The sequence below is a fragment of the Zingiber officinale genome, chromosome 11A, assembly GCF_018446385.1.
Source record: "Zingiber officinale cultivar Zhangliang chromosome 11A, Zo_v1.1, whole genome shotgun sequence".
Taxonomy (NCBI): Eukaryota; Viridiplantae; Streptophyta; class Magnoliopsida; order Zingiberales; family Zingiberaceae; genus Zingiber; species Zingiber officinale.
Genome location: NC_056006.1, coordinates 74,422,894 through 74,450,623, shown reverse-complemented (window position 1 = coordinate 74,450,623; position 27,730 = coordinate 74,422,894). Strand labels below are relative to the sequence as shown.

At 39.3% G+C, this 27,730-nt stretch overlaps 2 protein-coding genes across 3 annotated transcripts; one reads left to right on the top strand and one right to left on the bottom strand.

Annotated features, from left to right (window-relative positions):
* The first annotated feature begins 1,815 nt into the window (after positions 1-1,815).
* Positions 1,816-5,654, top strand: LOC122030829 (homeobox-leucine zipper protein ROC8-like). 2 transcript variants are annotated; one of them, XM_042589873.1, is made up of 10 exons: positions 1,816-2,161; positions 2,252-2,369; positions 2,536-2,724; positions 2,791-3,249; positions 3,327-3,428; positions 3,509-3,718; positions 3,784-3,961; positions 4,041-4,309; positions 4,395-4,484; positions 4,689-5,654. In XM_042589873.1, exons 1-10 carry the CDS (start codon positions 2,067-2,069, stop codon positions 5,067-5,069), a joined length of 2,091 nt encoding a protein of 696 aa, XP_042445807.1. In that variant the 5' UTR covers positions 1,816-2,066; the 3' UTR covers positions 5,070-5,654. The 2 variants fall into 2 exon arrangements, with proteins under 2 accessions (XP_042445807.1, XP_042445806.1); XM_042589872.1 differs by having other exon boundaries at positions 4,038-4,309.
* Positions 5,655-26,135: 20,481 nt separating this feature from the next.
* LOC122031464 (uncharacterized protein ycf23-like) lies at positions 26,136-26,964 on the bottom strand. Its single transcript, XM_042590579.1, has 5 exons — positions 26,884-26,964; positions 26,745-26,804; positions 26,564-26,653; positions 26,379-26,486; positions 26,136-26,303 (listed from the first exon to the last, which is right to left on the bottom strand). Exons 1-5 carry the CDS (start codon positions 26,962-26,964, stop codon positions 26,136-26,138), a joined length of 507 nt encoding a protein of 168 aa, XP_042446513.1.
* Between the last annotated feature and the right edge of the window lie 766 nt (positions 26,965-27,730).

Genomic DNA, 27,730 nt, shown 5'->3' with positions numbered 1-27,730 from the left:
ATACTATTTACTGATTGAATTGTTATAGAGACTACGAAATATTTTTTTTATAATTTTTAAAGGATCCTTTTAATTGAAAAACAAAACAAAAAAAATCAAAAAATGCAACTCTTTGATGATTTTAAAAATTAAGCTAACTTTTGCCTCACTGAGACAATTAATGATACAAGGAAGTATTAGATGATGCCCACCTGGATTTCTCATTATGTGACATATTGTCTTAAATGCAATGATGATAATGGCTCATTAGTTGTTGGAAATTAAGAAGCGAGAGGAGACAATTAATCAAGAGAGTAATGAATTTGGTTTAATTGCACAACCACAAAACAGTGACAACATTGATCGTCTTATCAGTGCCTAAGGCTCCATGATATTCAATCACCAAATAATTAGTTTATGTCGAACAGTTGAGAATTTATGAGCTCAGTCAGATTGTCAAGCATGATTATCGTTCATATATAGAGTGTAATTCTCCTAAGCTAAATCCGGACCTCTAGTTTGAACATGGATGGATTTTCATGCTTTTCTGTAAGAATAGTGCCATATTAAACACACAATAAATGTCATTATTTAAAGACTCTTAATGAGATAGATGGCCTAAGTATGAAAAATATATCAAGTTGATTTGCATGGATCAGTCTTTGATAATCAAAGAAATGTCAAAAAATCATGTTCAGACCGACGTTTCTATCTTAATCTCTTGCACTGTTGAGAACATGCATTCAAATAGGATTTTGAGTTATGGCAAGACCTTAATGAGCCATCCATCCATGCATTTATTCTTCGTTAATAAATCATTTTTAAAATATATAAACCTTATATAACTACAAGTGTCCTGGGTACTATTATTGAGCTTTATACTCTACTCGATCTTCATTTATAGGTAATTATTTGCCGTATTGATGTGAAGTGAATGTGCAACAAGCAAATATTCATAGGGTTTGTGCTTCTCTCTCTTGTATTTATCTTTTGTTTTGAGAATAAATTGGTCTCATTTATATTTTTGCTGAGACACAAGTCACTGCATTCTTCTCCTACTTCATTTTTAAAAACATTCATGGTTGAAAGTTTCTTATAAGAACAACATTATCTTAGGGATCAATATCACCGTCATTGTTCTTATTTCAAGGGAATCTGAAAAATGAGGAGAAAACTAAAATAACAACCAAATTGTTGTTGAAAATTCAATTCAAAATTCTCATTCAATATTAAGTTAATTTCTTTTCAAACACGTACATATCCATTTATTGAGAGAGAGAGAGCAATTTCGGTTCAAATTGAAAGAGAGGGAGAGCAAACAATTTCTCTTTCAATTGAGAGAGTATGAGAGAATTTAAATTACATTTTAGTTTATAAAAAAAAGAACCACAGAAAGTATATCTTTAGTACTTCTCACTGCACAAAATTCTTTACACTGTTTAAAATGAAATCATTGTATGGTATTTTTGTAATCTTTTCTTACTCAAAAAAAAAAACAAATCAAATAGCTCGTATTATGTCAAAACCCATCAATTGGATACAGATGATCACTGAATTGACAGAAATGTTAAAATTCTATGTATTCGGTGATAATGGAGGCTGAAATATGAGGAAAGAATCAGAAGTGGAATCTAGAGCAAAGAATTACAAGGAAGAAACCTTGGCATGGACTGTAATCATTTAAAAAGGATAAATATAAATGTAATGGTAGTTTCTATTATACCTCCAAAACACCATCATCTCTGAAGCCCGGGACTTTGAAAAATCCTGTCAGTTATTGATGGCTTTAAATACAGAGAGAGAGAGGGAGAGAGAAAGAGAGAGAGGCGAGGATAGGGGAGAGAGAGAGAGAGATTTAACGAGGGGGGCGTGGTGAATGAATTGGAGTCGCAAGCAATCTGTCGAGTGCTAGCTTCGCAGCTTTCCGCATTTGGTTCTCTCGTCCAAACGCCGAGCGCAACGAAGAAAGTCTCCGCCTTTGAGCGTGGAGGAGAGACGTAGAACGGCCGACGGCATCGCCATCTCTCAGCATGAACTTTTCGTTCTCTCTTGTCTTGTGCCCATAACGGTGACTGGAAGTGCGAAGGATGGACTCCGGCGACGACCCCGATGTTCCTGACTCACGCGGGAGGAAAAAGCGGTACCATCGGCACACCCCGCGGCAGATTCAAGATCTCGAATCGTACGCTCTCTTTCTCTATCTGTCTCTCTGTGAACACACATGGATAGTGTTGTGCTCTTCGCTGATGGCTTTGTGTGCGCTTTTGTTTAGGATGTTCAAGGTGTGTCCGCATCCGGACGAGAAGCAACGGATGCAGCTGAGCCGAGACCTTGGTCTAGAGCCGCGTCAGATCAAGTTCTGGTTCCAGAACCGGAGGACGCAGATGAAGGTAACAGCCGCCGGCTCCTTGATGTTCTTCTTCTTTCTCGGTTTTTTTTTTGTCGTCGGTGTTTTCCTGGTAGGAAAAAAAAAAATCCGATTTTGATACGAGTGGGACCAAAAAGGTGCCACCTTTATGTGCCATTGTTTGATTTCCTCATCCTGGTGCATCGCAGGCACAACAAGATAGATCGGGAAACTGCTGGCTGCGAGCAGAGAACGACAAGATCCGGTGTGAAAACATCGCCATGAGGGCAGCTCTTAAGAACGTCATCTGCCCTTCCTGCGGCAGCTCCTCCTGCACCGAGGACTCTTACTTTGACGAGCAGAAGCTGCGGATGGATAATTCGAGGTTGAAGGAAGAGGTAACGCCAGCCTTAGCTTTCTTTTTGGGTTAGGTCAACATTGTTGCTTTATTTGCTTCCTTGTAGCTCGATCGTGTCTCTGGTCTTGCGTCGAGGTACCTTGGAAGGCCTATCACGCAGCTTCCCCCAGTTCAGTCAGTATCCATCTCATCGTTGGACTTATCTGTTGGCAGTTACAACGATCCGGCGATAAGTACTTCCCTTGATCTTGATCTTCTATTGCGGAACTCTTCTTCTTTTCCGCACACGTATTGCGCGAGCATTGCTGAGCTTGAGAAACCTCTGATGATGGATATGGCAAGTAACGCGATGGAGGAAGTTGTGAGGCTTGTGCAGGCCGATGAGCCGTTGTGGGTGAAGTCGGGAAGTGATGGAAGGGAAATACTTCAGCTTGAAACATATGAGAGGATGTTTAAACGATCAGGCCATCAGTTCAAGTTTCCGGATGTTCGAATTGAGGCATCAAGGGATTCAGCAGTAGTTGTTATGAATGCTACAACGTTGATCAATATCTTCATGGACGCCGTAACTTCTGAACCTGTTTTCCTAAGAACATAACTTCTACTTTGTCTACATTTCCCCTGATTAACATCTTGTGGCAGAGTAAGTGGGCAGAGCTATTTCCCACAATTGTTTCGAAAGCAAGGACCCTTGAAGTCCTCGCATCTGGAATGGCTCAGAGCAGAAGTGGATCCTTGGCATTGGTAATGGCGATTCGTAAGTTCTTGCGTTTGGCAATTGGCACCAACGCCCTCACGATACTGATGCATTTAAAGACGTGCAGATTTACGAGGAGCTACAAGTTCTTTCGCCTGTTGTCCCTACTCGCGAATTCTTCTTTTTAAGGTGTTGCCAACAGATTCAACGAGGTGTATGGGTGATTGCTGATGTTTCAGTGGATTATCCTAGGGCGAATGAGCTCACGCCTTTTTCTCAATCAAAGAGACTTCCTTCGGGCTGTTTGATCGAGGAAATGGCAGATGGCTATTCTAAGGTGATCGATGTGCATAATTTTTGGGTTAATTTCCATAAATTAATAACCATTGATGATTTCCGTAGGTAACTTGGGTTGAACATGTGGAGATTGAAGAAAGCAATCAAATTCCTGTGCTCTTCAAGGATCTAATGGACAGTGGATGGGCATTTGGAGCACAACGCTGGCTCACCGCCCTCCAGAGAATGTGCGATAGACTTTCTTGTCTAGCGATTGCCGGACTTCCAGCAAGAGAACTCGGAGGTAAGAAGAAGTTTCTGTGAGCTAATTGCAAATGGTAGTAAAAGGATCCTTACACTGCGATTTCCACTGTGAACAGCAGTGGCTCCCTCGCCTGATGGTAAGAGAAGCATGATGAAGCTCGCGCAGAGGATGGTGAACAATTTCTGTGCCAATATCAGTGCATCGAATGATCACAAGTGGATCGCACTCCCAGGGTTGAATGATGCCGGAGTCAGGGTTATACTCCACAAAAGCACAGATGCCGGCCAGCCCAGTGGCGTCCTGCTCAGTGCAGCAACCACAATATGGTTCCCTATATCACCTGAGAGCGTCTTCGTTTTCTTCAAGGATGAACGGACGCGAGCTCAGGTTAATCTCTGTGCACCTTCTTCAGATACTGAACTCTTCAAGGACAATGCAATTAAATTTCTTCATCGTCTTTTAAAATTTTCAGTGGGATGTTCTATCAAATGGGAACACTGTCCAAGAAGTAACCCATATAATGACCGGTTCACATCCAGGGAACTGCATTTCTCTTCTGCGCGTAAGCTTTCTTTCTCTTTATTTCCTGCACAAAGCTCGCACTCATTGCTCATCATATTTATATATGCATCAGTAGTCTGTCTAACGAACCAGTGAGCAGAAAGTTTTCATGTGTTTTACTGCCTCAGTTCTGTTCAATTTCGCTGACATTTGAAAGCTAAACCATTCACTTCACTGAGAATCACTGAGATGTGAATGATTATAGGGATTCAATTCTGGTCAGAACACCATGTTGATACTTCAAGAGTGCTGCACCGATGCATTAGGCTCTGTTGTAGTCTATTCCCCAATTGACGTACCGGCAATCAATATAGTGATGAGCGGCGAAGACCCATCCTCGATCTCTCTTTTGCCTTCAGGCTTCACCATACTGCCAGATGGGAGATCGGCAGGGGGACAAGGGGCCTCGTGCAGCTCGAATCCACGGGGAGGTTCATCTGGCTCACTGGTCACCGTAGCATTTCAAATACTCATGAGCAGCTTGCCATCGGCGAAGCTAAACATGGAGTCAGTAATGACAGTTAATAACTTGATCGGCACCACAGTTCAGCAAATAAAGGCAGCCTTGAACTGTCCTGATATCTGAATTCATGCCCTGAAGTGAATTAAAAGCCCACATTTTACTTCTGTCCTCTCCTCCCTCAACTGCTTCAGATCTGATGGACTCTCAAAGCTCTCTCTTTGTATGTGTGGCATTCAAGATGGGATTTTGAGTGGGTCTTCTTGTGTTGGTTGGTTGGTTGGCCTTGAATGCGTGCTTCCGTTGTGAGCTTCAATTGAAGCTTTAAGATGCTGCAGGAGATGTTGTTTCTATCGTTGTTGTTGTCGTAGTTGTTGTTGTTGTCACTGATGCCAGCCAGCTTCGGGCCAACACAAATTTTATTTTACAGGAATCTTTCAGGATTTACGTTTGCAAGAACTCAATGAAGTCAAGAACGCACCATACCTGCTTCCCCTTCTGCTGCCATTACTGCGACGCCTTTAGCTTTGCTTTCCTCTTCCTTGGCACAGCGGCTGGTAATGGTTCGGGTATTGACTTCTGTCCATGAGGATTCACCGATTAGGATTTTACTTGGATAATAGGCTGTTTTCATTGTTTCACTAGGCCTGGATGCATTTGTGTAATGGAGAAGATGCGAATTAAATTCTCAACTTGATCTTGGACTTGAAACTTCAGAGTGGTCCCTGTGTAGCACACAAAAGAAAGAGTTGGCATCTGCTTTAACTCTCCATTAGTTTTTCTTTTCTTTTGTCAACAAGTTTAGTTAGTGGTATAATTATGCCTCTTGTTTCCGCTATACTGTTTCCCCGTCTCAGTTATGAGCCAGTTGTTGCTGCTTTGAAGATTTGCAAGCTAAAGATAATAATATTTTTGGTTAACATAATTACATGTTGTTTTATCCAAAAATTGTAGCGTTAGGCGTCCAAGAATAAACTAATTGCAATAGATGATAACAAAACTTGAAAGAAGAGCCTCAATCTTTCATAGAAAATCCAATCCTTTATATAGGATTTACGTTCTGCAAGATATGCCCACAGTGCTCTACTCTACTGGAGGGAAAAAAAAATTGTAGCCGCCTTTTTAGGACTGCCCCATATTCTCTGAAAGATAATAAATTATCAGGGGAGCATTTGTCCTAGTACAACGAATTTTTATAAATGGAGGCTAGACACCTACCGAGATATTTTGTACCCGTTACTAATTAACCCTAAAACTTCTTTGAGTAATCATATTCATGTAAGTACCAATGGTTATGCCCACAATGCTCTAGCTAAAAGGTCAGAGTTGATAAGAAAATTGATGAGTCGAGGACACAAGAAGGATAAAAAATAAGTTTTCATACATTTTCATTGATCATTACATATATTATTTATAGGCTAATACATCACACATATTCAAAAATCCACTAACACCACAACGTTAACCACTAACACCACATCCTATTATTTCTCTACCACTAACTCAACATGCCAACTCATCAACCCACTAACACCACATTACCACTATTATCACTAACACATTAATTTTATCAGCAATCTCTCCCTTAAACTAATATTCCAAATATAATAATCAATTTAAAAAAGAGTCAAACTTTTAAACTCCATGTAGAAACACAAAGTAACTTTCTGAGCTTTTGAAATGCAGAAAATTTGAGAGGTTTGGTTAGTATATCAGCAATTTGATCGTCGCTTCTGCAGTAAACAAAATTAATGACTTCATAATTTGTGAGATTTCTCAGGAAATGATACCTCACATCTATGTATTTACTTTGACAATGTAGCACTAGATTTTTAGAAAATTTTATTATCGAATTGTTGTCATAATAAATTTGAATAGGTTCATCCTTTTTAAAATATAATTATGTAAGAGTCTTCTTTAGCCAAATAGCTTGACAAGCATAAGATATTGTAGCAACAACTCAACTTCCGTGGATAATAATGTAATAATTGATTATTTTTTTCGAAGACCATGAAATAGCTCCTGTACCCATCATGAAAATGTACGCAAATGTATTTTTTCAATCATCTAGATCTCCTACATAATCACTATCTATAAAATCAAACAGATCTGACTTTTCTTCCTTTTTATAAAATAACTCAAACTCTTTAGTACCTAACAAGTACTGAAAAATTCTCTTTGCAACTAAGAGATGCATTTCTGTAGCACAATTCATGTATCTACTAATCATACTTACAGCATGCATAATATCAGGTCTCGTTGCCGTCAAATACATTAAACTCCTCACTATCTGTTTGTAAAGTGTGGCATCTTCTTTCCTCCAATATCTTTATGTAACTTCACTCCAAACTCAGATAAAGTATTTACAGGATTGCAATCTTTCATTTGAAACCTGTCCAAAATTTCTTACACATATCTTCTTTGAGAAATAAAAATTCCAACAGAAGTTTGAACCACTTCAATACCAAGGAAATAATGCATCATACCAAGTTCAGACATTTCAAATTCTTTCATCATAGATTTTTTTAAAAATTTTCAAATATAGATGTACTAATTCTAGTGTAGATTAAGTCATCTACATATAAAAAAACTATTAATATTTTCCCTCTATCATCAATCTTAATAAAAAAATATGTTCATAAGAGCATTTTTGAAAGTCTTTCTTTAAAAAATAGGTTTCTATACGATTATACTAAATCCGTGGGGCTTGTTTTAATCCATATAACACTTTCCTTAATCTATAAACTTTATGCTCATTACCAAATTTCAGATAATCCGGAGGTTGATCGATAAATATCTCTTCTTTCAAATCTCCATGGTGGAATGCTAATTGTTGATTTTACATCCAATTGAAAGATAGACCATGAATTTTGTGTCTCCATCGCTATCACCACTCTAATTGTATCATGTCTTGCTACAGGAGCAAAAACTTCTTTATAATTAACACCAAACTCTTGCTTGTAGCCCTTCACCACTAAGCATGCTTTGTACTTGTCAATCTCACCATATTCATTTAGCTTTGTCTTGTAAACCCACTTTACACCAATTGTCTTTTGCCTTTTAGGAAGATCACATAACTCTCATGTATTATTTTTTTCCAATTGTTTTAATTTCATCATCCATAGCCTTTCTCCATTTTAATTAATAGACACTTGAAAAATAGTGAGGTCACAATCTAAAAACAAAGCAAAATATGTAAGAAGATCATCACCTTGATCAATTCCAGTCACCTCATAATTAGACATCCATGTCGGTCTTCTTCGAACACATTGTGGCCTTTGTGATTCTGCTTTAACTGAACTTTGATCTGCTATAGGAACATTTTGAGAGACTTCCTCATGTTCATCCTCCATAGGCTATTGTACTTTCTCATCATCATCAAAATCTACCGGGATAATTTTTTTAACGTCATTTAGATTCCATGGCCAAGTGTCTTTTCATCAAAAATAACATCATGACTTATAATGAATTTCTTAGTGCAGATATTATATAATCTATAAGCTTTTTATGTATTAGTCATACCAAGAAAAATGCATTTTTCACTTTTGATGTCTAGCTTCTTTCTCCTTTCATATGGAATATGGGCATAAGCGATACATCCAAAAATTTAAAAATGATCAACAGTACGTTTTTTCCACTCCAGGCTTCCTTTGGTGTCATATTTTGAACAGATAATGTAGGACTTATATTCAATATATGGATACTTCAATTAACTGCTTCTGGCCAATAACTTTTAGGAATACCACTTGTCGTCAGAAAGTTTCGCACCATATTCATAATAGTGCGGTTCTTCCTCTCGCATACACCATTCTGGTGAGGTGTGTAAGCTATTGTAAGTTGCCTCTTGATTCCATGATTCTTACAAAAATTTACAAATTCATGTGAGTTATATTCTCCACCATGATCTGTAAGTAGAACTTTAATAGAGTTGTCAATTTTTTTCTCGACAAGTACTTTATAATTTTTGAAAGCTATAAAGGCTTCGGATTTTTCTAGCAACAAATAAATTCATATTTTACGGTTATAATCATCAATAAAGGTAATTATGTATCCTTTACCTCTATTAGAATGCATTGTTATTGGTTCGCAAATATCTGAATGAATAAGCTCCAATGCCGCATTTGCTCTCCAAGATTTTCCTTGTGGGAATTGATTATGGTGTTGTTTGCTAACAACACATTCTTCACAAACTTGAGAAGGAGTTGTAATTTGAAGAAGACCGATCACCATATTCTTCTGTTTTAGTGTTTTCAATCTATCAAAATTTAGATCCCCGTAGCGAAAGTGTCATAACCATGTCTCATCATCAAATTTTGCTGAAAAACATGAATGTGATGTAGTATGAAGATAAATAAAAAATATAGAATTTGCTATCATGTTAACTGATGCAATTAAGCCCAACTTTGCATCTTGAATCCGACAAACTCCTTCTTTAATAGTAATTTCATATCCTTTTTCTTGTAATTGACACATACTAAGCAAATTAGTCTTTAAATCTGGCACAAAAAGGAACATTAAAGATAATATGAGTAGAACCTCCTTTTTCTTGTATGATTACCTTTCCTTTTCCCATAACAAAAATTGTAGAGTTGTCGTCAAATTTGACAAAACTTCGAAAGGATTCATCTAAGTCTGAAAATTAAATTTTGATATCATAGATTGAAGAATTTTTTCGATGATGAGAACATCCTCTGTCATGTTGCCAAAGATCTACATTTTATTGACGATTGTGATCGTTCTCGAAAAATAATCTGAAATTGATTCTCCTGATTTCATTCGGAGCATTTCAAACTCCAAATGAAGTGCTTGAAGCTGCTGCCTCTTAACTCTTGTTGTACCTTGGTACTTCTTTTTCATAGAATCTTAGATATCTTTGGCAGTATCCTTATAGAGAATGGTTTCCAAGATTGAACGATCAATAGCTTAAAAGAGATAATTCTTTACTTTAAGATATTCCAATTCGCATCTGTTAGCGCAACACCTTCTATCTATGAGTATGCTCCAATGGTCATAGTGACCATCAAATCGAGAAATGGCAGGTTGTATAAGACTTTCGGAAGACATAACTCTCTTCGAAACCTCGCTCTGATACCACTGATAAGAAAATTGATGAGTCGAGGACACAAGGAGGATAAAAAATAAATTTTCATACATTTTCATTGATCATTACATATCCTATTTATAGGCTAATATATCACACATATTCAAAAATTCACTAATTCCACTAACACCACAACGTTAACGACTAACACCATATCCTATTATTTCTCTACCACTAACTCAACATACCAACTCATCAACCCACTAACACCACATTACCACTCTTATCACTAATACACTAATTTTATCAACAAGAGTTCGTTGATGTGTAAATAATTCCCAAAAATTGACGTAAAAAGAACCAACCCTAAACATTATGATTGCTGAATCGTTCCTTCGAACTCTTTGAGCACTTGCACAGCAGAAGACTAACTATTAGTCACTTTTGACTACTAAAAGCCTCCATTTCTGAAAAGAATTGCATGGTGCAGGTGGCCCAACTTCAAAGTTCGGTTTTGGTTCATGTGATAAAATTGCTGGGAAATAAAATTATTACATCTAGCAAATGAGACTTGATTAGAAAGAAATTAACTTGTTTTGTTAACTCTAATTAAAATACGATAGGTATTTGACAAATACTAAATCTTTATAATTAGGCAATTGTTAATCCATCTCAACTGATTCATCCGATCCACTTAACTTGTTCTCCTCACTTGGTTCTTTTGATTCGTCTAATCTATGCTCGTCCCTTGGGTTAGAACATTTCACTACACTATTTCAATTTAGGTATGCTTTGCTTGTTCAGCCTAGCAACTTATCTATTGGCTTTTCCACATGACCGAGTTATACCATACTAGCCTTGTTATATCTGGATCGAGATGATTACCTCGTTGGTTCCGGATTCTCGCGGGATCAGGAAGAAGTCTACAAGAGTCTTCTTTGTAGCTCCTCGCTCCAAACGCCCTCGGGATTCGGTGGTGATGTCCCATGAGAGAAGTCTTGTACTTGTGTGATTAAGAGAGAAAGGGAGAAAAGTGAGAGTCTTGCCCACCTCAAGAGAGAAAACTCTCTTCCTTTTATACACATGGAAGGGGTGTGGTTTGTCTCTTTCCAAAGGTTGCTTTGGCAACCTTTGGTCACAAGTTGCTTTGGCAACATTTGGTGTGGGCAATAACAGCCCATATTAACATCCCCCACTTGTCCACAGAGGGCACAATAAAAGGTCAGTTGCTCACTAAGAGCAATTCATCTCTCGACACTTGCTTCTCAATCTAACATACAGCGAATGGAGTAAGCGAAATTACGAAAGTCGGCACAACAAATGAGTAGTGATCTATTAAGTTATCACCAAAACTAACATATCACAATACTCTAAAGGAATCCCGTGGTACCCTAGATATCTTCAATATTCAACTATTTTGACATCCCGAATCTCTTAAAACTAGTGACGTCAAGACTCGAACGTTTTGTGCTCATGACTTTATCGTCACTAAGTCAACATAGTCCCTTGAGGTATAAGCCACAAAACACGGTGCAATATTTAGATGTCTTTCTTGAGTTCTCATGTCAATTCAATTAGTTTTGACCGCTTTCCTAGTCATGTCCCGCTGGATTGTATCAGCCATAGCCCTAAGTTGCATGCTAAAGTAGCGACATCAAGCTTCATTTTTATGACATAGATCTCAAGTTCTAAGGGTACAGATGGGTCAACAAATTATGATCCAAGAGCTCACACAATGATGAAACAGAGATCTCATTCATCATTCTCTTCAATGATCATTTTACGCACATGTGGTATGGTCACATGCTACAGTGTTCTTCAATCATTATGGGTGTATCACATACAACATTAAAAACACCATACGGTTCTTAGTCTAGCCACTCCCATTGCGGCTAACCCGAGTCTCACGATGTCTTATCATAAAACTCGCAACCGGCTTAATAAAGGCTTCACGGAATTGATTCTCATATCCTATGATCGATCCAGAGGGATCACATCTTAATTTAGTTTAAGGCAACAATAAAACAAAAATATCTTGCTCGCTCTCATAGATCCATAGATATAAATTTATCTCGCTCGCTCTCATAGCGCCATAGATAAAAAAAAATTGTCTCATCTTGCTCGCTTTCTTAGCGCCAAGGCGAATGACGCGTATGAGGGGGTCCCATTCAGAGCCTAGTGACACTTTTCTTGATGTGTAAAGTATTCCAACCATAGACACACATAAGGAAGGAACATATTATTGCTTAATTGTCAATAAATATTATGTTACAATTTACACAATCCCATATTATATTATGGGTTACAAATGTGTCCCTCATGATTTGTTTAGTTAGTGGATCAGTCAACATATGACCTGTTGAAATGTGTCGAAGAACCACCAACTCCTTTGCAACTAAATCCCAAATGTAATGATAACAAATGTCATTGTGTTTGGTTCGTCCATGGTATTTAGGGTCCTTAGCATAGCCCAAGGCCGATGTGCTATCAACATACAACACCACTGCCTCCTTTGTCAATTGTGTCATGGCCAATCATTGTAGGAAACTCTATAACCAAATAGCCTCTTGACATGCAGCAGAACAAGCCACATATTCTGATTTCATGGTGGATAAAGCAATGCACGTTTGTTTCTTACTACGCCAAGAAATGGTCCCTCCACCCAACATAAACACATAACCTGAGGTGGATTTACGTTCATCTTTGTCACCGGCCCAATCAGCATCGTTGTAACCTCTCAATCTTAAGTCACCTCCTTTGTAACATAAGACAAGGTTTGAAGTACCATGAAGATATTGAAAAATACTTTTAACTACTTTACAATGAACGAGACCGAGATTACTTTGATAATGACTAACAAGGTCCACCGCAAAGCTAATGTCTGGTCGTGTACATAACATGACATACATTAGGCTTCCAATTGTAGCAGCATATGACACTTTAGACATTTCATTCTTTTCCTTATCAGTTTGTGGGCATTGACTGGTACTTAAAACACAACTCTTATCAACTGGAGTATCGATGGGTTTAGAATAATGCATCCGAAATCACTCAAGAATCTTATTTATATAAGTCTCCTGTGACAAACATAGAAGTTTATTCGAGCGATCTCTGGTGATCTTTATTCCTAGCACATAATTTACTTCACCCATGTCTTTTATCTCAAAGATAGAAGACAACCATTTTCGAGTCGCTTCGATAGATTCCATGTCATTTCCTACCAATAAAATGTCATCTACATATAATGATAAAATAAGATTCTTTTTCGCCGTACGTTTAGCATACACAATGGTCATCTTCAATTATCTCAAAATCAAATGAGATAATGGATTTACGAAATCTAAAATACCATTGTCTAGATGAATGTTTAAGGCCATAAATGGAACGTTTGAGATGGCAAACTTTGTGATCCTATCCTTTTGCTCAAAACCTTCCAGCTGAACCATATAAATTTCTACGTTTAGTTCTCCATTGAGAAATGTTGTTTTAACGCCCATCTAAAAAAGTTCTAAGTCTAAATGTGCAACCATCGCTAGAATAAGGCGAACCAATGTGGATCTCACCACTAGGGAGAATGTCTCATCGAAATCTATATCCTCCTTTTGAGTATATCCTTTCGCTACAAGTCGTGCTTTATATTTGTCGATTGATCCATCCGCCTTGCGTTTGACTTTGAAAATCCATTTATTTCCAATAGCCTGACACCTTGGAGGGAGGTCGACAAGTTCCTAAACTTGATTCTTACTCATAGAGTTCATCTCATCTTACATTGCTTTCTTCCACTCTTTACTAGCAGATGAAGTTAATACTTCTTTAACAGAAGTAGGCTCATCATCATTAGCAAGATGGCACACAAGGGCTTCCTCTTCAATATCAAATTGACAACGAGGTATTGTCCACGTTTGCTATGGCGTATTTGATCGTCTTGTTCTTCTATAGGTGTGCTCCCACTAGGCACAAAGCTCCCACTATCATGATCATCTCTACTATCTCCGATAGTTTCTTGGTTAGGAACTAATTCCCTCCCTTCGCTAGAAGATGGTAGAATATCATTAGGGTCATCCAACTCATGGAGATCAAGACTCTTCCAGTGTCGCCGATACTAGGAAATTCTATTTCTAAGAAAACAACATCTCATATATCTTTTTCTGTCATTCCTCCATTCGGATGTTGTCTATACATGACATAACCCTTAGAGGCTTTAGGATATCTTATAAAGATAAACTTTCTAGCTTTAGGGCCAAGTTTTCCAAACTTGTGAGAAGTGTCATGGACATATCCCACTGAGCCCCATGGGCGTAGATTATCTAAATTTGGTTTTTCACCACGCCATAACTCATAAAGGGTGGAAGGAACTAACTATGAAGGTACGCGGTTAAGGATATAGGCCACAGTCATTATAGCATCCTCCAAAAAAGATATTGGAAGGTTGGCATGCGCCATCATCGACCTAGCCATATCCAGCAGTGTTCTATTCCATCTTTTAGCAACACCATTTTGTTGCGGTGTATTTAGAATAGTTAATTGCCTACGTATTCTTTTTTCTTCACATAAAGTTCGAAACTCATCCAAAAGATATTCACGTCCTCTATCTATCCGAAGAACTTTTATGATTTTGCATAATTGATTCTCAACCTCTGCCAAGAAGTGTTTGAAGCAATCTAATGCTTTATAGTGGTGAGTGATCAAATAGACATATCCATATTGTGAATAATCATCTATAAATGTGAGGAAATATGAAGCCCTTTGATGGGTCTTCACACTCATGGGTCCGCAAATGTCGGAGTGGAACAATTGTAAGAGTTCAGTGGCTCTCTTAACCTTTTTGAAAGGCTTGTTACATGCTTTATCGGCTAAACACAATGCACACATAGGAAGATTGACTTTAGCGAGTGAGCCTAGAAAGCCTTCTCGAGCTAACCTTGTCATTCTATCTTGTCCTATGTGTCCTAGTTGAGCATGCCAAATTTTTGAATCAAGGTTATTATCAGTATTCACCACATAAGACACATGATAATCCAAATCTAATTTAAACAAATCATCCATAAATAAAGCATGACCATATATAACATTGTTCAAACAAATGTCAACTTGGTTGCTAGCAAAAAAAAAAAAGAAGTCTAATGCAAATAATGATGAGACTGATAGTAGATTATGTTGAACTCTAGGCACATAGAGTACATCATGGAGGGTTAAGACTCGTCCAGTCTTTAACTAGAGTTGATACACAACAACTCCAAGGACTTCCTCGATGGAACCATTTCCCATGCATACTCTTTGTGATATCGCTGAGATTCGGCGATAATCCATGAATCTTGCTCGATCCCTTGTTATGTGCCTGGTCGCTCCTGAATCCACTATCCATTCATGATTTGTTCGAGCAACTAAAATATGCGAACAACATGCACAGTTGGAGAGCAAAGAAATTGGAATACCTTTTTTGGCTCAGTGCATTCACAAGCGACATGTCCCAATTGTCCACAATTATAGCATTTGGCCTTCAACTTGTCTCTCTTTCCTCCGTGCTTGCCTCTTTGGCGCTTCAGTGTCTGCCCCTCTTTGGAAGTGGATGCAACATTTCACGCCCCAGGTAGTCCCTGTCCGAAGAAATTTCGGCAGCATCTCCCCTATACGGGTGACAATATGAATCCAGAATACACATATCTATACCTCGGCCACACACGGCCGGAACAATACAATACAAATAAGAAACAAACCACGCAGTTTATATCAACATCCTACACAGTTCAACATATAATCAATCCACGCAGTTTAATAAGGAAAGATGATATAGAATCTCGAAGATATATGTAAACATCCTACTCCACTACAACGAGGAAAGACAAAATCCACGAAGTAATGAAAATATATCCGCAGCGGAAAACCAAAAGTAGTAAACCCAAGTGTTCGATATAAAGTCCACAACACAAACCCACAATACAAGTATATAAGATGCAAAAGCAAAATATAATCCGACAAAGAAAATCCTCGCGATAATGGGGCTAGTGACTGGAATATCTCCCGACGGCCTCAACCTGAAAAATAGTAACAACGGGGTGAGTCCAAAGAACTCAGCAGGTACTCCAATAGATATGTACAGTAACATATAACTACCAGCAACAATCCTACGGTACAGTATCCTAAACAATATAGCAAGTATGCATAACTAAATAAACTGCAGTAACCAACAATAAGCATGAAATACAATCTACTGCAAGAATATAAGAAGTGCATAATGAAATAAAGCACTGCGAGGCTTGGGCAAATGATCGTGGACATACATGAGATAAAGATAGTCGAGCAAATAAGCATGTATCCTATATGCATGTCAATCATATCACCAAGTGCACCATCCAATATGCAACAATCACAATAAATGCAATGTGCATATGATGCGATATGACATGGTCACCCCTGACGAACATCACACAATGGTGTGAGCCGGCGTGGGTAGTCACTGCCACCCACCACCTCACTACGAAGAGTGACCGAGTGGACGGGATGCACCGGATACACCTATCCTCCAACCTCAACTATAGGAGAGGGGCAATGCTCTCATCTCACATGATGACACGCGAGGGACCTGGCATCCACCCGCATCACACTACACAGTGGAGCCTGAACCACCGAGCAACCTACACCACTACCCATGGGGTCACGCAGGTCAATGTAGCCGGCCGACGAGCTCAACAATAATGGAGTCGTCAATCGCCCAGCATGCAATCATGTGATATGGTGCATGCAGCTACAGCATGTCATACCTGAACATATCCTCCTCCATATGTGTAGATGCCAAACAGACAAACACATATATAACAATGATAATAAACAGCATAAACCCAACATCACATATCCAGCATGTATAACAACTAATCCAGTATAGTGAAGCTGTAAAATACCGAAAATGGCGAATAATGATAAAGGAATTTTTCAGAATTTTTGGTAATTTTTCTGGAATTTTTCGGAACTTGTACGGCTTCATTTATGGGGATAAAAACGGGGTTCCGCGGAAAGCCTATTTAGGCTACCCATTTAAACGAGGAAAAGTAGAAATTTTCCTTTTATTTTCATATTCTATTTCTTCTTTTCCTCTCCCGTGCCCATTTCCTTTCCCCGACGCCGTTCCTCTCCACTTCGACGGTTTCTTCTTCCCCAACGCCTGCGCCGACGCCTTCCTTCTTCTTCTCTTCCTCTGCCGGCACAAACCACATGCGGAGCTTCTCATCGCCGGCCGACGAGGGCCAACCGAGCTAGGGTCTCCGTTCCTCTCCTCTGGCCGACTCCTAGCTTCTACCCTAGCGCCGTCCACTGCCTTGAGCCCTAGATTTGTTTCGGCCATGGAGGTCAGGACGCGCATCTGTTCCGCGTGGTCTTCACTGTGCCCTGCCGATACTGCCATCTCTCGACCCGAACAGCGACGGTCTCCTCCACACTGTGCTCTAGTTCCATATGCGAGTCTTTTCTTCCACTGATATGGAACAGAGGTAGGGATCTCAGTTACAATTTCTGTTGTGGAGGGATTAATACTGACTTAGTTTTGGTTTGTATGGCAGATTGGGGTTTTTAGTTTACTGAGGCGGATCTTGTTTCAGTTGAGGGTCTTTTAAGGAGGAGGTTGACTTATTCCAAGTTGTTGGCATTTGGTAAGTTTTGGATAGATAATGTTGTTGCTAGATTGTGGTGAAAAAAATAAACTTTATGGTTGCTTCCTTGATCTTCTTTTGTCAAGGCAATACGGAGGTTTCCAACACAAAAGTAGTGGTGTTCTTCCAAGGATTCCCAGCAGATACGATCCCTAGCTGTGGATTAACAGGAGTGGTTGAGAAGTAAGGTAAGGTGTAGGGGCATTTGATACATGCTACAGATCATAGTGAATTTGGATTATTTGATTGGTTGATATATGTGTTGAATTAGGGCTAAATTGGGTAAATTGCTATGATTGATTATGCTTAGGGCAAGTCCTAATTCGAATGTATTAGTTAGAATCGATTGAGGAGTTAGATGATCAAATTAGGGTTTATAATTGGATTTGGATTTATGTTAGCTTCTCGAGGATTTGATTTGGCTAATTAATTTATACGTAATTAGCTAAATCTATATATATCATGTTGTTACAGGACTGTGATTCGAGACGGACATCTCGACATCGGAATTGGTTCGTTTCGATCTACATTGGAGGCGGGTACCTCTTGACTTATCTTTTATGATATCGTCATTTGGATATGCATAGTACTTTATAACTGCAAACAATGAACATGTATGTCTTTGGTATGTCACTGTTTCATATCCATAGCATGTTAGGTTTGTCGCTTGTTATGTATCCGTGTTATATCTCGTGATTTGTTACCATGAGTATCTTATTGCCATGAGTACTTATTTTACCATGAGTACCTTAGTTCCTAGAGTAAGTGACATACCATGCTCTACTGAGGTTAGGACTAGGTTCTGAATTTTATTTCTGGCAGGTGTATCTAGATTATCTGATACCTAGGTTTTTATACCATACCTGACTTGTGTACCTCTATTTGTATATCATATATGATTCGTGTACCTAGACTCTGATTCTTTGATCTGTGTATATTGTTGGTACATATGTTATGGAAGGAGGATATGTTTAGGATCTAGGTTGTTATACCATAGAGGATCTGTATACCCTAGATTCGTAGATTTGACTCACTGATACTGTGGTACCCATATTATACATATATGGATTTGGTTATGCTGATCAGTTTATGACTATGCTTAGTATCATGCATCATGATTGCATGCTGCACACACCACCACTCATGGTTTAGTGGTATATCAGACAGGTGTGTGGCGGTTCTGCTGTTTGGCTCCGTTGGTCTGAGGACTCAGCGTGGTAGCCGATACTTTGCTCGGCATTTAGTGTAGGTAGTAGCCGTGGACTCGTCTCCGTTGGTCGTGACTGTAGCAGAGATACCTCCCGTCATCGTGTCTGGGAGATGAGAGCATTGAGCTCCCCATTTATGATTTGGGGTCACAGGAGACAGGATCCCGTCCACTCGGTCACTCATCACGAGCAGTGATGTTCTACCCACTCGGTCTCACCATTTGTGTGTGAGATGATCGACGTGGGTGACCAGACGCATCATTAGCATCATATGCATTGATGCATTTATATTCTTATGATTGTGTTTGCTTTGGTTTTTGGATGCATACTTTTGACTGCATACGGGATTGACACTTCGGTTTGTGACCCTTTTGCGGATAGGAGTTCTGGTGAGTCTGACTTCCTCGCCTTACCTTTGCCTATTCCTATATATATGATTAGAAGCGTATTCCATGTTTTATTGTTAGATATATCTTACTACTCATGTCCATTGGTATTCAGTTGAACTCACCCCGTTGACACTATCTTTTGTGCAGGTTATTTATGGTGTCGCTTGGAGCATCCGTCTCACTCCCCGTCACATCGAAGACTTTTCGGTTTCATATGTTTTTTTTTTTATATCGTTTGTTTAGCTTTCTCGTTTGGAGGGTTTGTTGTTATGTGGTGTTTTTATTTTGTATTTGTTATTGGTTGTGTTAAGGCTATGGCCATAGTTGTGTTTTTGGTTTTGGTACAGTAAGTGCCTTTATTTTAATGGTTGTGTACCCGAGGTTGAATTTGATATTAACTCGTGGTGTTTGTTTTCTTTTATTGTTATTATTCCAGCATGTGGCTGAGGTATATAGTGCTTGTAGAAAGTTTCGATTGTCCGCATGTAAAGCAACTAATCTGAGTACAGTGAAGCACTGTAAATAACCATATCCACGAACATATATACACATGGTAAGAAGTAAAGGTATGCCAGCCTAATGTATAGTAGATAACAGTAAAAGCATGTAGCAAGTATCAACTAAACTAAACCCAGGAAAATGCTAACTACCAACACTAGTAAGTATATATAAACTGCACATATCATAAGACACTATCAAAAGATAAGTCAAAGGGTACCCGCCTCAAATAGAAGGTACAATCCCAAATCCGAAGTCAACGTCGAGACGCCTGTCTCGAATCAGAATCCTGCGTCAATCAACATATATATATTTTATTTAGCTAAATTCAAATGAAATAGCTAAATAAAATTCTCAAAACTAAATTAGGGCAAACCGTAATCACCACAATCACAACTTACCAATTTAAATCTAATGGTCGATTAAGGTTAGTTACCTAATCCCTAATCACCAATTAGATTAGAAATCCAACGGTTGATTAGGGTTAATTACCCTAACCCTAACCATTTCATTAGATTTCTTCTACACAATTAAATCTACACACAATCAAAATCCCTAATTCAAATCTAAACATCATGTATTAACTAATCATGGATTAATCCAATGCATTCCTAATCCAATACATGAATCAATTACTCCTACACATACCTCAATCAGTTGTGTTCGTGTGTCGTCGGCACAAGAAACACCATGGAGATCCTCACCTCAACAACCCCTCACCGATGAATTCACAAAACACAACTCTGAAATCCTTCCTATTCAATTGGGTTCAAGCGGAGATCAAGAACACCATTGCAACCTCACGGAATCGAGATCAAGATGAGGCCACATATCAACCAAGCATTCCAAATTCAATCAATGACCTAATTCATGAATCAACCTTCCTTACCGTTCTCCGACGCCGCGTGCCAGCGGAACGGTCGTGAATTCGATCCGTCCCCAAATCAACACGAACGAAGAATGTCGATCCAAGATATCGACCTAGATCGACCACCATTAGAGAAGAGTAAGAGAAAATCGAGGACGAACTCAAAGCTAGGGCACAACATCCGAGCAATGTAGGATCGGCGCTACACCTCAAGACCCTGTTCTCTTCACACCCCGTCGGATGTCAAGACTGACTCCCCGAAGGTGGCAATCGGGAGAAAGGAAGGTCATCAGCTTAGAAGAGAAGACACGAGTCGTTCTAGCGAGGGAGGAATAGAGTCGATCGGATCTGCTCAATAGCTCTGGTAGCCATTAGCCGCCGAAGCTGAAACCCTAATCCCTGCCCGCTGTCCACGAGAGAGAAAACAGAGAAGGAATCGAATCGGGAAAGGGGAAATAGAATTTGGCTCGGCATTTTGGGGGAGAAGGAATAAAAGAAAAGGAATATATATTAAAACTTTTCCTCACTTAAACGGGTATCCTAAACAGGCTTTATCCGCGCCCGAAATTAATCCCCTCAAAACCCATCGTACGAGCTCCGAAAAATTCCCAGAAAATTTCTAAAAATTCCGGAAAAATTATATAAGGCTATTTTCCAAATAACCCTATTAATTAAATTTTCCGAGATCTCACATTTTACCTCTTCCTCTTGAAGTTCTTCTTTAGACCCTTCTTGCCCTGTTGTCTGACTCCTTGGGTGACAAGGGTAGTAGCGCGCATAGCTTCCTCGCGCTCAGCCTCTAACTCCACATGGCGAGAGATGTCAGAAAAATTCTTAATGCTCTCATTGTGAGTGAGGATTTGTTTCATGTGAGTCCAAGAGTCTGGCAAAGATCTTATGACAGCCTACACCTGCTACTCATCAGTGAGATCGTGACCTGCAGACTTCAAGTCGTGGATCATGCTTGACATCATCCTGAGATGTTTAGTCATGTTCTGATGGGGATCATTTCGGAGGGTCTCAAATTTCAAAACAAGAGCCCTTAACCTCGTGGTAAAGGTTCCTCCAAAAGAAATTTTCAAGTTATCCCACAATCCTTAGCAGTCTTGCACTTTTCAAACTCGCCAATCAAATCATCCTGCATGCTACTTAACAGTGTAAAGCACATGCTGTGATCTTTGTGAAATCATGAGTTGTAAGTCTCTTGATCTCGTCGGTGTAGAGCAGTGTTCCCTTCTGCAGGCAGGGTCATGGATGTTGGGGGATCGGTCGGCTGACTTGAAGGAGGGTTGGATAGACGGCACCCCCAAATACTCGCTTCTTTCTACAACGTTAGTTTGCGCAGCGGAAATACAAACAAAACAAACAAGCTTAAAGATAAAGGCCAGAAAGAAATGCAAACCAAGCTACACGATCGTTTAACGTGGTTCGGAGATTAGGGCTCCTACTCCACGGCTGTCCGTAAGGTGGACGATCCCGATCCTTCGATGGATTACTCCCCGGTAAACTCTGGCTAGCTCACGTAGCTCCTTGTGGGTGGAGAAACCTCACCACAACCCTCACAAGAACTCTTTTGACGCTAGGGCACAAGTAGACTACTAATAGAGATTAACCACCTCTATTTCGTCAACCTTAACCAAGCTCCCAAGGTTTGGTTATATAGGCCACGGGTTGGAAAACCCCGCCTACCAGTCTATTGCTAAAACATGCAGTCGACTGCCCTCTGTGGAAATTTGACCGTTACATCCCAACGGCTCGATTTCACACTAACCGAGCGAACAGAGACATTCTGTTTGCTGCCAGTCGACTGCCCCAATCGACTGCACCAGTCGACTGCTAAAACATGCAGTCGACTGCTACAGTACTGCTACAGTAAAACCCTAAAACTAGGATTTTACTCTGAGTACAATCTCTCATGCACTCGTACCCTCACCCTTACGACTCATTTGACACTTCATTTGCAGCTTTGACCTCTTGCCTTCAAGCCTACTTCCTTTGGCTCTCGTCCCTCGGATGCATTCAAGCCCGTGGCTCATCCCCAATGCCATCCTTCGCGTATGCCTCGAAGTCGCTTCCCTCGGCCCTTGTCCTCGCTGCCTTGTCCACGGTCCCTCGGATGCTCCATCCTTCACCGGACCCGAAGCCATCAACCTGAGTCACATGTGTATCCTGCAAACCTGCACAACTCAAATACACATAACAAATACAAGGGTGAACCTAACTTAAACCCTTTGCCCAAACACCAAAACACATGGTCACGTGGACCATTGGGATTGCTCCAACAATCTCCCCCTTTTTGGTGTTTGGCAATACGTTTAAGTTAGGTAAAACATATAGCAAATAAACATGCTAAAACAAATGGACTTACGTTGCCAAGGCTATACACTTGGACTTACATCGCCGAATGAACTTACGTTGCCAAAGCTACACACTTGGATTTACACTGCCGAATGGACTTACGATGCCAAGGCTACACACTTGGACTTACAACGCCGAATGGACTTACGTTGCCAAGGCTACACACTTGGCAACCGCTGAAACAATGCATCATGCATTTGAACCTATCCCAAGGCTTCCCCTACTCCTATGCTCCCCATGAGCTAGGATTTTTACAACGGGCTTTTTAAGAACTTATCCCAAGGCTCCCCCTACACAAAGGTACTTTCAGGTTTTCCCAACTAAACCTTACTTCTCCCCCTTTGCCTATCATCCAAAAAGTTCTCCAACAATATCTCAATTATTAAAAACTTGTCATCCAAATGACCCTAAACTCATGTATGTATCCCCCATGGATCTCATACATCTATATGAGCTGACCCGGTCAAAATCTAGTGCTGAAAACACTTCCGACTGGTATCAGTCGACTGCAAGAAGTACCAGTCGACTGCCCCCATGAAAACGAGCTTACAGAGACATTCTGTGCTCATGAACAGTGTTACCAGTCGACTGGTAACTGTACCAGTCGACTGGTACACTATTTATGAAAAAATCAGTCTTTTCTGGCCAACTTCATAAATGCGCCAAAAATTTCACAGACCTCCAAAAAATCCCAAATTTTGTGGAGAGGTCTATTATATCAATGTCTACTTGGGAAATATATATATATAAATATATCTATCACCAATCCCAAGATTGACACAAAATACAAAACTAGCTAAAAAGTTCAATTGAACCAAGACCTAAAGTCCTAGTTTTGGCTTCCTCTTGATGTATTTGCCCAAACTAACCCACAATGCATCCCTAACATTGGTTTATATGGCATTTATACATCCAAAACCAATTTTCATGCTATATGACCCCAATTGTCATATTTCTTGCATGAAACATAAACCAATTGTGTCAAACCCCTAGGTTTGAGACTCAAGTCCGTCTCCAAATCACTTGGCACATTCCATGGCTTGTCTAGACTCCCAAGTAGAACCCCCTTGAGATCCATTGGCCATGGGTCCCAAATTGACTCTTTGAGCTCCCCCTAGAGCTCTTAACCTTAGTCACCTCCCTAGGTGACTCATCCACAATGGCTAGGCCACATCGGTCCACCCCCGGTGACACTTGGCCTACAAATGTAACTTTCTTAACCTTGGACTCCTTGTCCTTGGTTAATTTCTTCTTACCACTACAAGAAAAAAGCTAAACAACAACGCTTTTTTGGCGTTGTCGTATGTACTAAAAAAGTGATGTTGTAGATGGTGTTGTAGAAAGTCATATCAAAGACAACGCTTTAAAAGCGTTGTGGTTGGTCACAAAGACAACACTTTTTAAGCGTTGTCTTTTCGTTCTTAAAAAGCGTTGTTATAGATGCTGTTGTAAAAATGCACATATCAAAGACAACGCTTTAAAAGCGTTGTGGTTGGTCACAAAGACAACGCTTTTTAAGCGTTGTCTATTCGTTCTTAAAAAGCGTTGTTAAAGATGTTGTTGTAAAAATGCACATATCAAAGACAACGCTTTAAAAGCGTTGTGGTTGGTCTCAAAGACATTGTTTTTTAAGCGTTGTCTTTTATCTTAAAAACGTTGTTTTTTAAGCGTTGTCCAAATACTCAAAATTATAAAAATACTCAAAATTTACATATAATTGAATATCCACAACCACAATCATTTTTATAATAAGACTATTTAACAAATAAATAAAACTTTATATTATACAAACAAAATGTATACATATTGATCCACAAATTAAATTTGTATCATACAAGTTATCCTTAACTTCATGACAATAATTTTTCAAACACACAAGTTTTACAAAACCTCATCATTGACTAACCGCTGTTGTTGGTGTCCATCGCATGGAATTGCTTCTTTAAGTCCAGCAATCTCTTCTTCTGAAAGGCTTTCAGCTATCACTCTTAGAGCCATCTTCTTCAACTTGTCATCAGCACACCTGGGGTTGTAGGCAATCAAGAAATTTTGTATGAAAACTTTCATACATGTAAATCTCGTACTAAATAATATGTCAATGTTATATATACATGTAATTCATACCGTAAGTGTGTTTATATCGTAACTGACAAGTTTTCTTTAGGGCCAACTTCTACTCAAGCTCTTTAAACACTGCATCAAAATAAAAAAATTGGCATTAGTTCTGTGCTAAATGAAAATCATATTTAGAGGAAAAAGCGGGAGTGCTGTAGATGGATATATTAACCAAGCATATTAATGTTTGACCTGTCTTTACAAGTTCTAAGCATATATATTAACCAAGCATATAACCTAAGAGGAATAAGTTACAAAATGCTACTTGATGTTTGACCTGTCTTTATTGGATTTTGTGGCCCCGGTCTTCTTGTAGCCAGGCACAATGTAATACTTGATGTTGACTCTACCTTTGCAGTTGTTTCGGCTTGAGGAGTGGCAAAGAATGGTGGAGTAGAGGATGGATTTCAGGTATTCATCCGTGCCATCGAGGAAATGACTCCAGTAGGTGACTAGCATGTTGACCAGGGCATGCTTGGAGAAGATGACTTGTTTTAGAAGCTTTTTAGATCAAAGATACGAAGTGCATTGTTATAAAACTAGATGCACGAACACTTGCTTATACGGTTCTTGAAATAAAATACATTCGTAACCGTCACTAGCCCAAGCTCAATAAGGAAAATTCACGGTAAATGTGCATAGTATACCTCAGATACTGCAGATGATAGGGAAGGCCAGAAGACAGTTTGATGCAAATATTGAGATTGCCCAAGCCAATCCATGGTACTAATCCTGACAGCTCCTCCAAATCGCACTGACTTGATTGTGTCCACCCATCCTTGTTCATCAGCTTGGAACCTTTGAAATGAAAGCTGCATTGGGTACATGGAAAAAACAACAAAAAGGGAGGATAAATGATAGCCACCAACCTAATTGTTCACAAATATCTGTATAAGTTATTAAGGGTGTTCATAGAAGTTGATCCTTTAGCCGTGTCTGTTAGATGGTCAAATCTAGGCGCCAACTCAAAAATGTTGGCGTCCAAGTGTTAGTGTTCAACTACTTCTGACAATGAAGTAGTAGCAGATAATCAAGAACACAAGAGAATCTGAAAGAGTCTATATTTCTTTCACTAGTAGCAGATAATGATTAGATTAGAAAGCAAAAGAACGCATACCACACCAGCTGCTCCTGCTGTTAAAGCCATAGGTGCAGTGACAGCGCTTAATCCAGATGAGCACATAACTGGAATCTGAACTGCTCGGGAAATGGAGTATGCAGCTGCTAGCGTTGGTGTGGCCTACATTTTAAAGAGGAAAAATATCACATTTTTCATCACAAGTGTGCTAAGATTTCTTATTCGTACTGTTGTTACCTTCTCGATCAAACCAAGGACACCAGGTTTTGATGGACTTGAGTATTTCCCTCCTTCAGTTTGGATTATATCAGCACCTTCCTGTTCCAGCAACTCTGCTAGCTTCACCTTTTTAAATTGAACAAAAAACAACGAGAGATTGTGTTAGTGACAAATCTCAGTTTACGAGGAAATAAATGAGCTACCTGATCAGGGAGACTAAGCATGTGTGGCACGGTTACAGACAGTGTAATGGATGGAAGAATCCTTCTAGTTTCTCTAGTGAGCTTTAGAATCTGACAATGGCACCACAGAATAGTGACGAGATAGAAATAGCTGAAAATACTCGAGGAACTGCAAGGAAAAGTACGATCATGATTCATATACCTGTTCAGGGGAAAACTGAATTCCCATCTCGTAGAAAGAATCATAATTTCCAATTTCCACCTGCATTTAGCACAAGGATTTTAATGTTTGGTATGACAGACAATCCGATCGAAACCAGTCAAGTTCATCGCATCCTAACCATTTGGGCACCTGCTTCCACTGCAGAAGGAAATGCCAAAGGGTCCACAGAGGAAACACAAATCTGCAAGAACAAGATCATCATAAGAAAGAAGAGCTGTGGAACTCTGAAAATGCGAGCTACTGAGGCAGCGAGCAATCTGCTTGAACAAGGTAATCATGCAGCGTTGGAACTCTGTCGTGAGCATCAAAGACCAAATATTAAGATCACTGACAAACCAAATAATACCTTATTTTTAACAGCTATCTAGAGGATCTGGCTTTTTGACTTGAAGCTGGTTCAAAGAAGACAAATCAAATATACAAATACTAAGATGAAAGCATAATGAAGTAGTTAACTTTTTCTACTTTACCTGATTATAAGATCTACAACTTCTTGCTCAGTATTTTGCTGCACGAGTAATTATTAGAAAAACAAACCCAATAGTGGAACAAAAGCTAGATAAAGAAACTAGATAATTTACACTGACAGAACTTTACAGAATAACATATAATACAGTGCTTTGTACTTGCATATTAATCCAGAAAACATCCTTTCACCTAAGTGACAATTTTTCCAAAACATCATCATTCACAAAACATCATCATTCACTAAAAATTTTCACAAGTTTTTAAACTTCAGTGACAACTTTTCTTTGGGGTCAACTGCTCAAGGTCGATCTGGTAACTATGCACTGCATCAAAAAAATTGGCATTAACTATGATTCCACCAAAAAAAACCACCATTCCATGAACTTAAATCTAAATAGAATTATGGCAATTATCATTCCATACCTATTCATAAATATGATCTTGTATGCACTCCGCTAACTCGGACCGAACCTCATCAATTTGTTCACGAGAGTACC

Coding starts and splice junctions, on each gene's coding strand:
- LOC122030829 (XM_042589872.1), top strand. CDS start 2,067: ATGGACTCCGGCGACGACCCCGATGTTCCTGACTCACGCGGGAGGAAA. Junction 2,370..2,535: donor ACCGGAGGACGCAGATGAAG/GTAACAGCCGCC, acceptor GGTGCATCGCAG/GCACAACAAGATAGATCGGG. Junction 2,725..2,790: donor ATTCGAGGTTGAAGGAAGAG/GTAACGCCAGCC, acceptor GCTTCCTTGTAG/CTCGATCGTGTCTCTGGTCT.
- LOC122031464 (XM_042590579.1), bottom strand. CDS start 26,964: ATGATCTTGTTCTTGCAGATTTGTGTTTCCTCTGTGGACCCTTTGGCA. Junction 26,654..26,744: donor TTCAGTTTTCCCCTGAACAG/GTATATGAATCA, acceptor TGCCATTGTCAG/ATTCTAAAGCTCACTAGAGA. Junction 26,304..26,378: donor TCCTTGGTTTGATCGAGAAG/GTAACAACAGTA, acceptor TTTAAAATGTAG/GCCACACCAACGCTAGCAGC.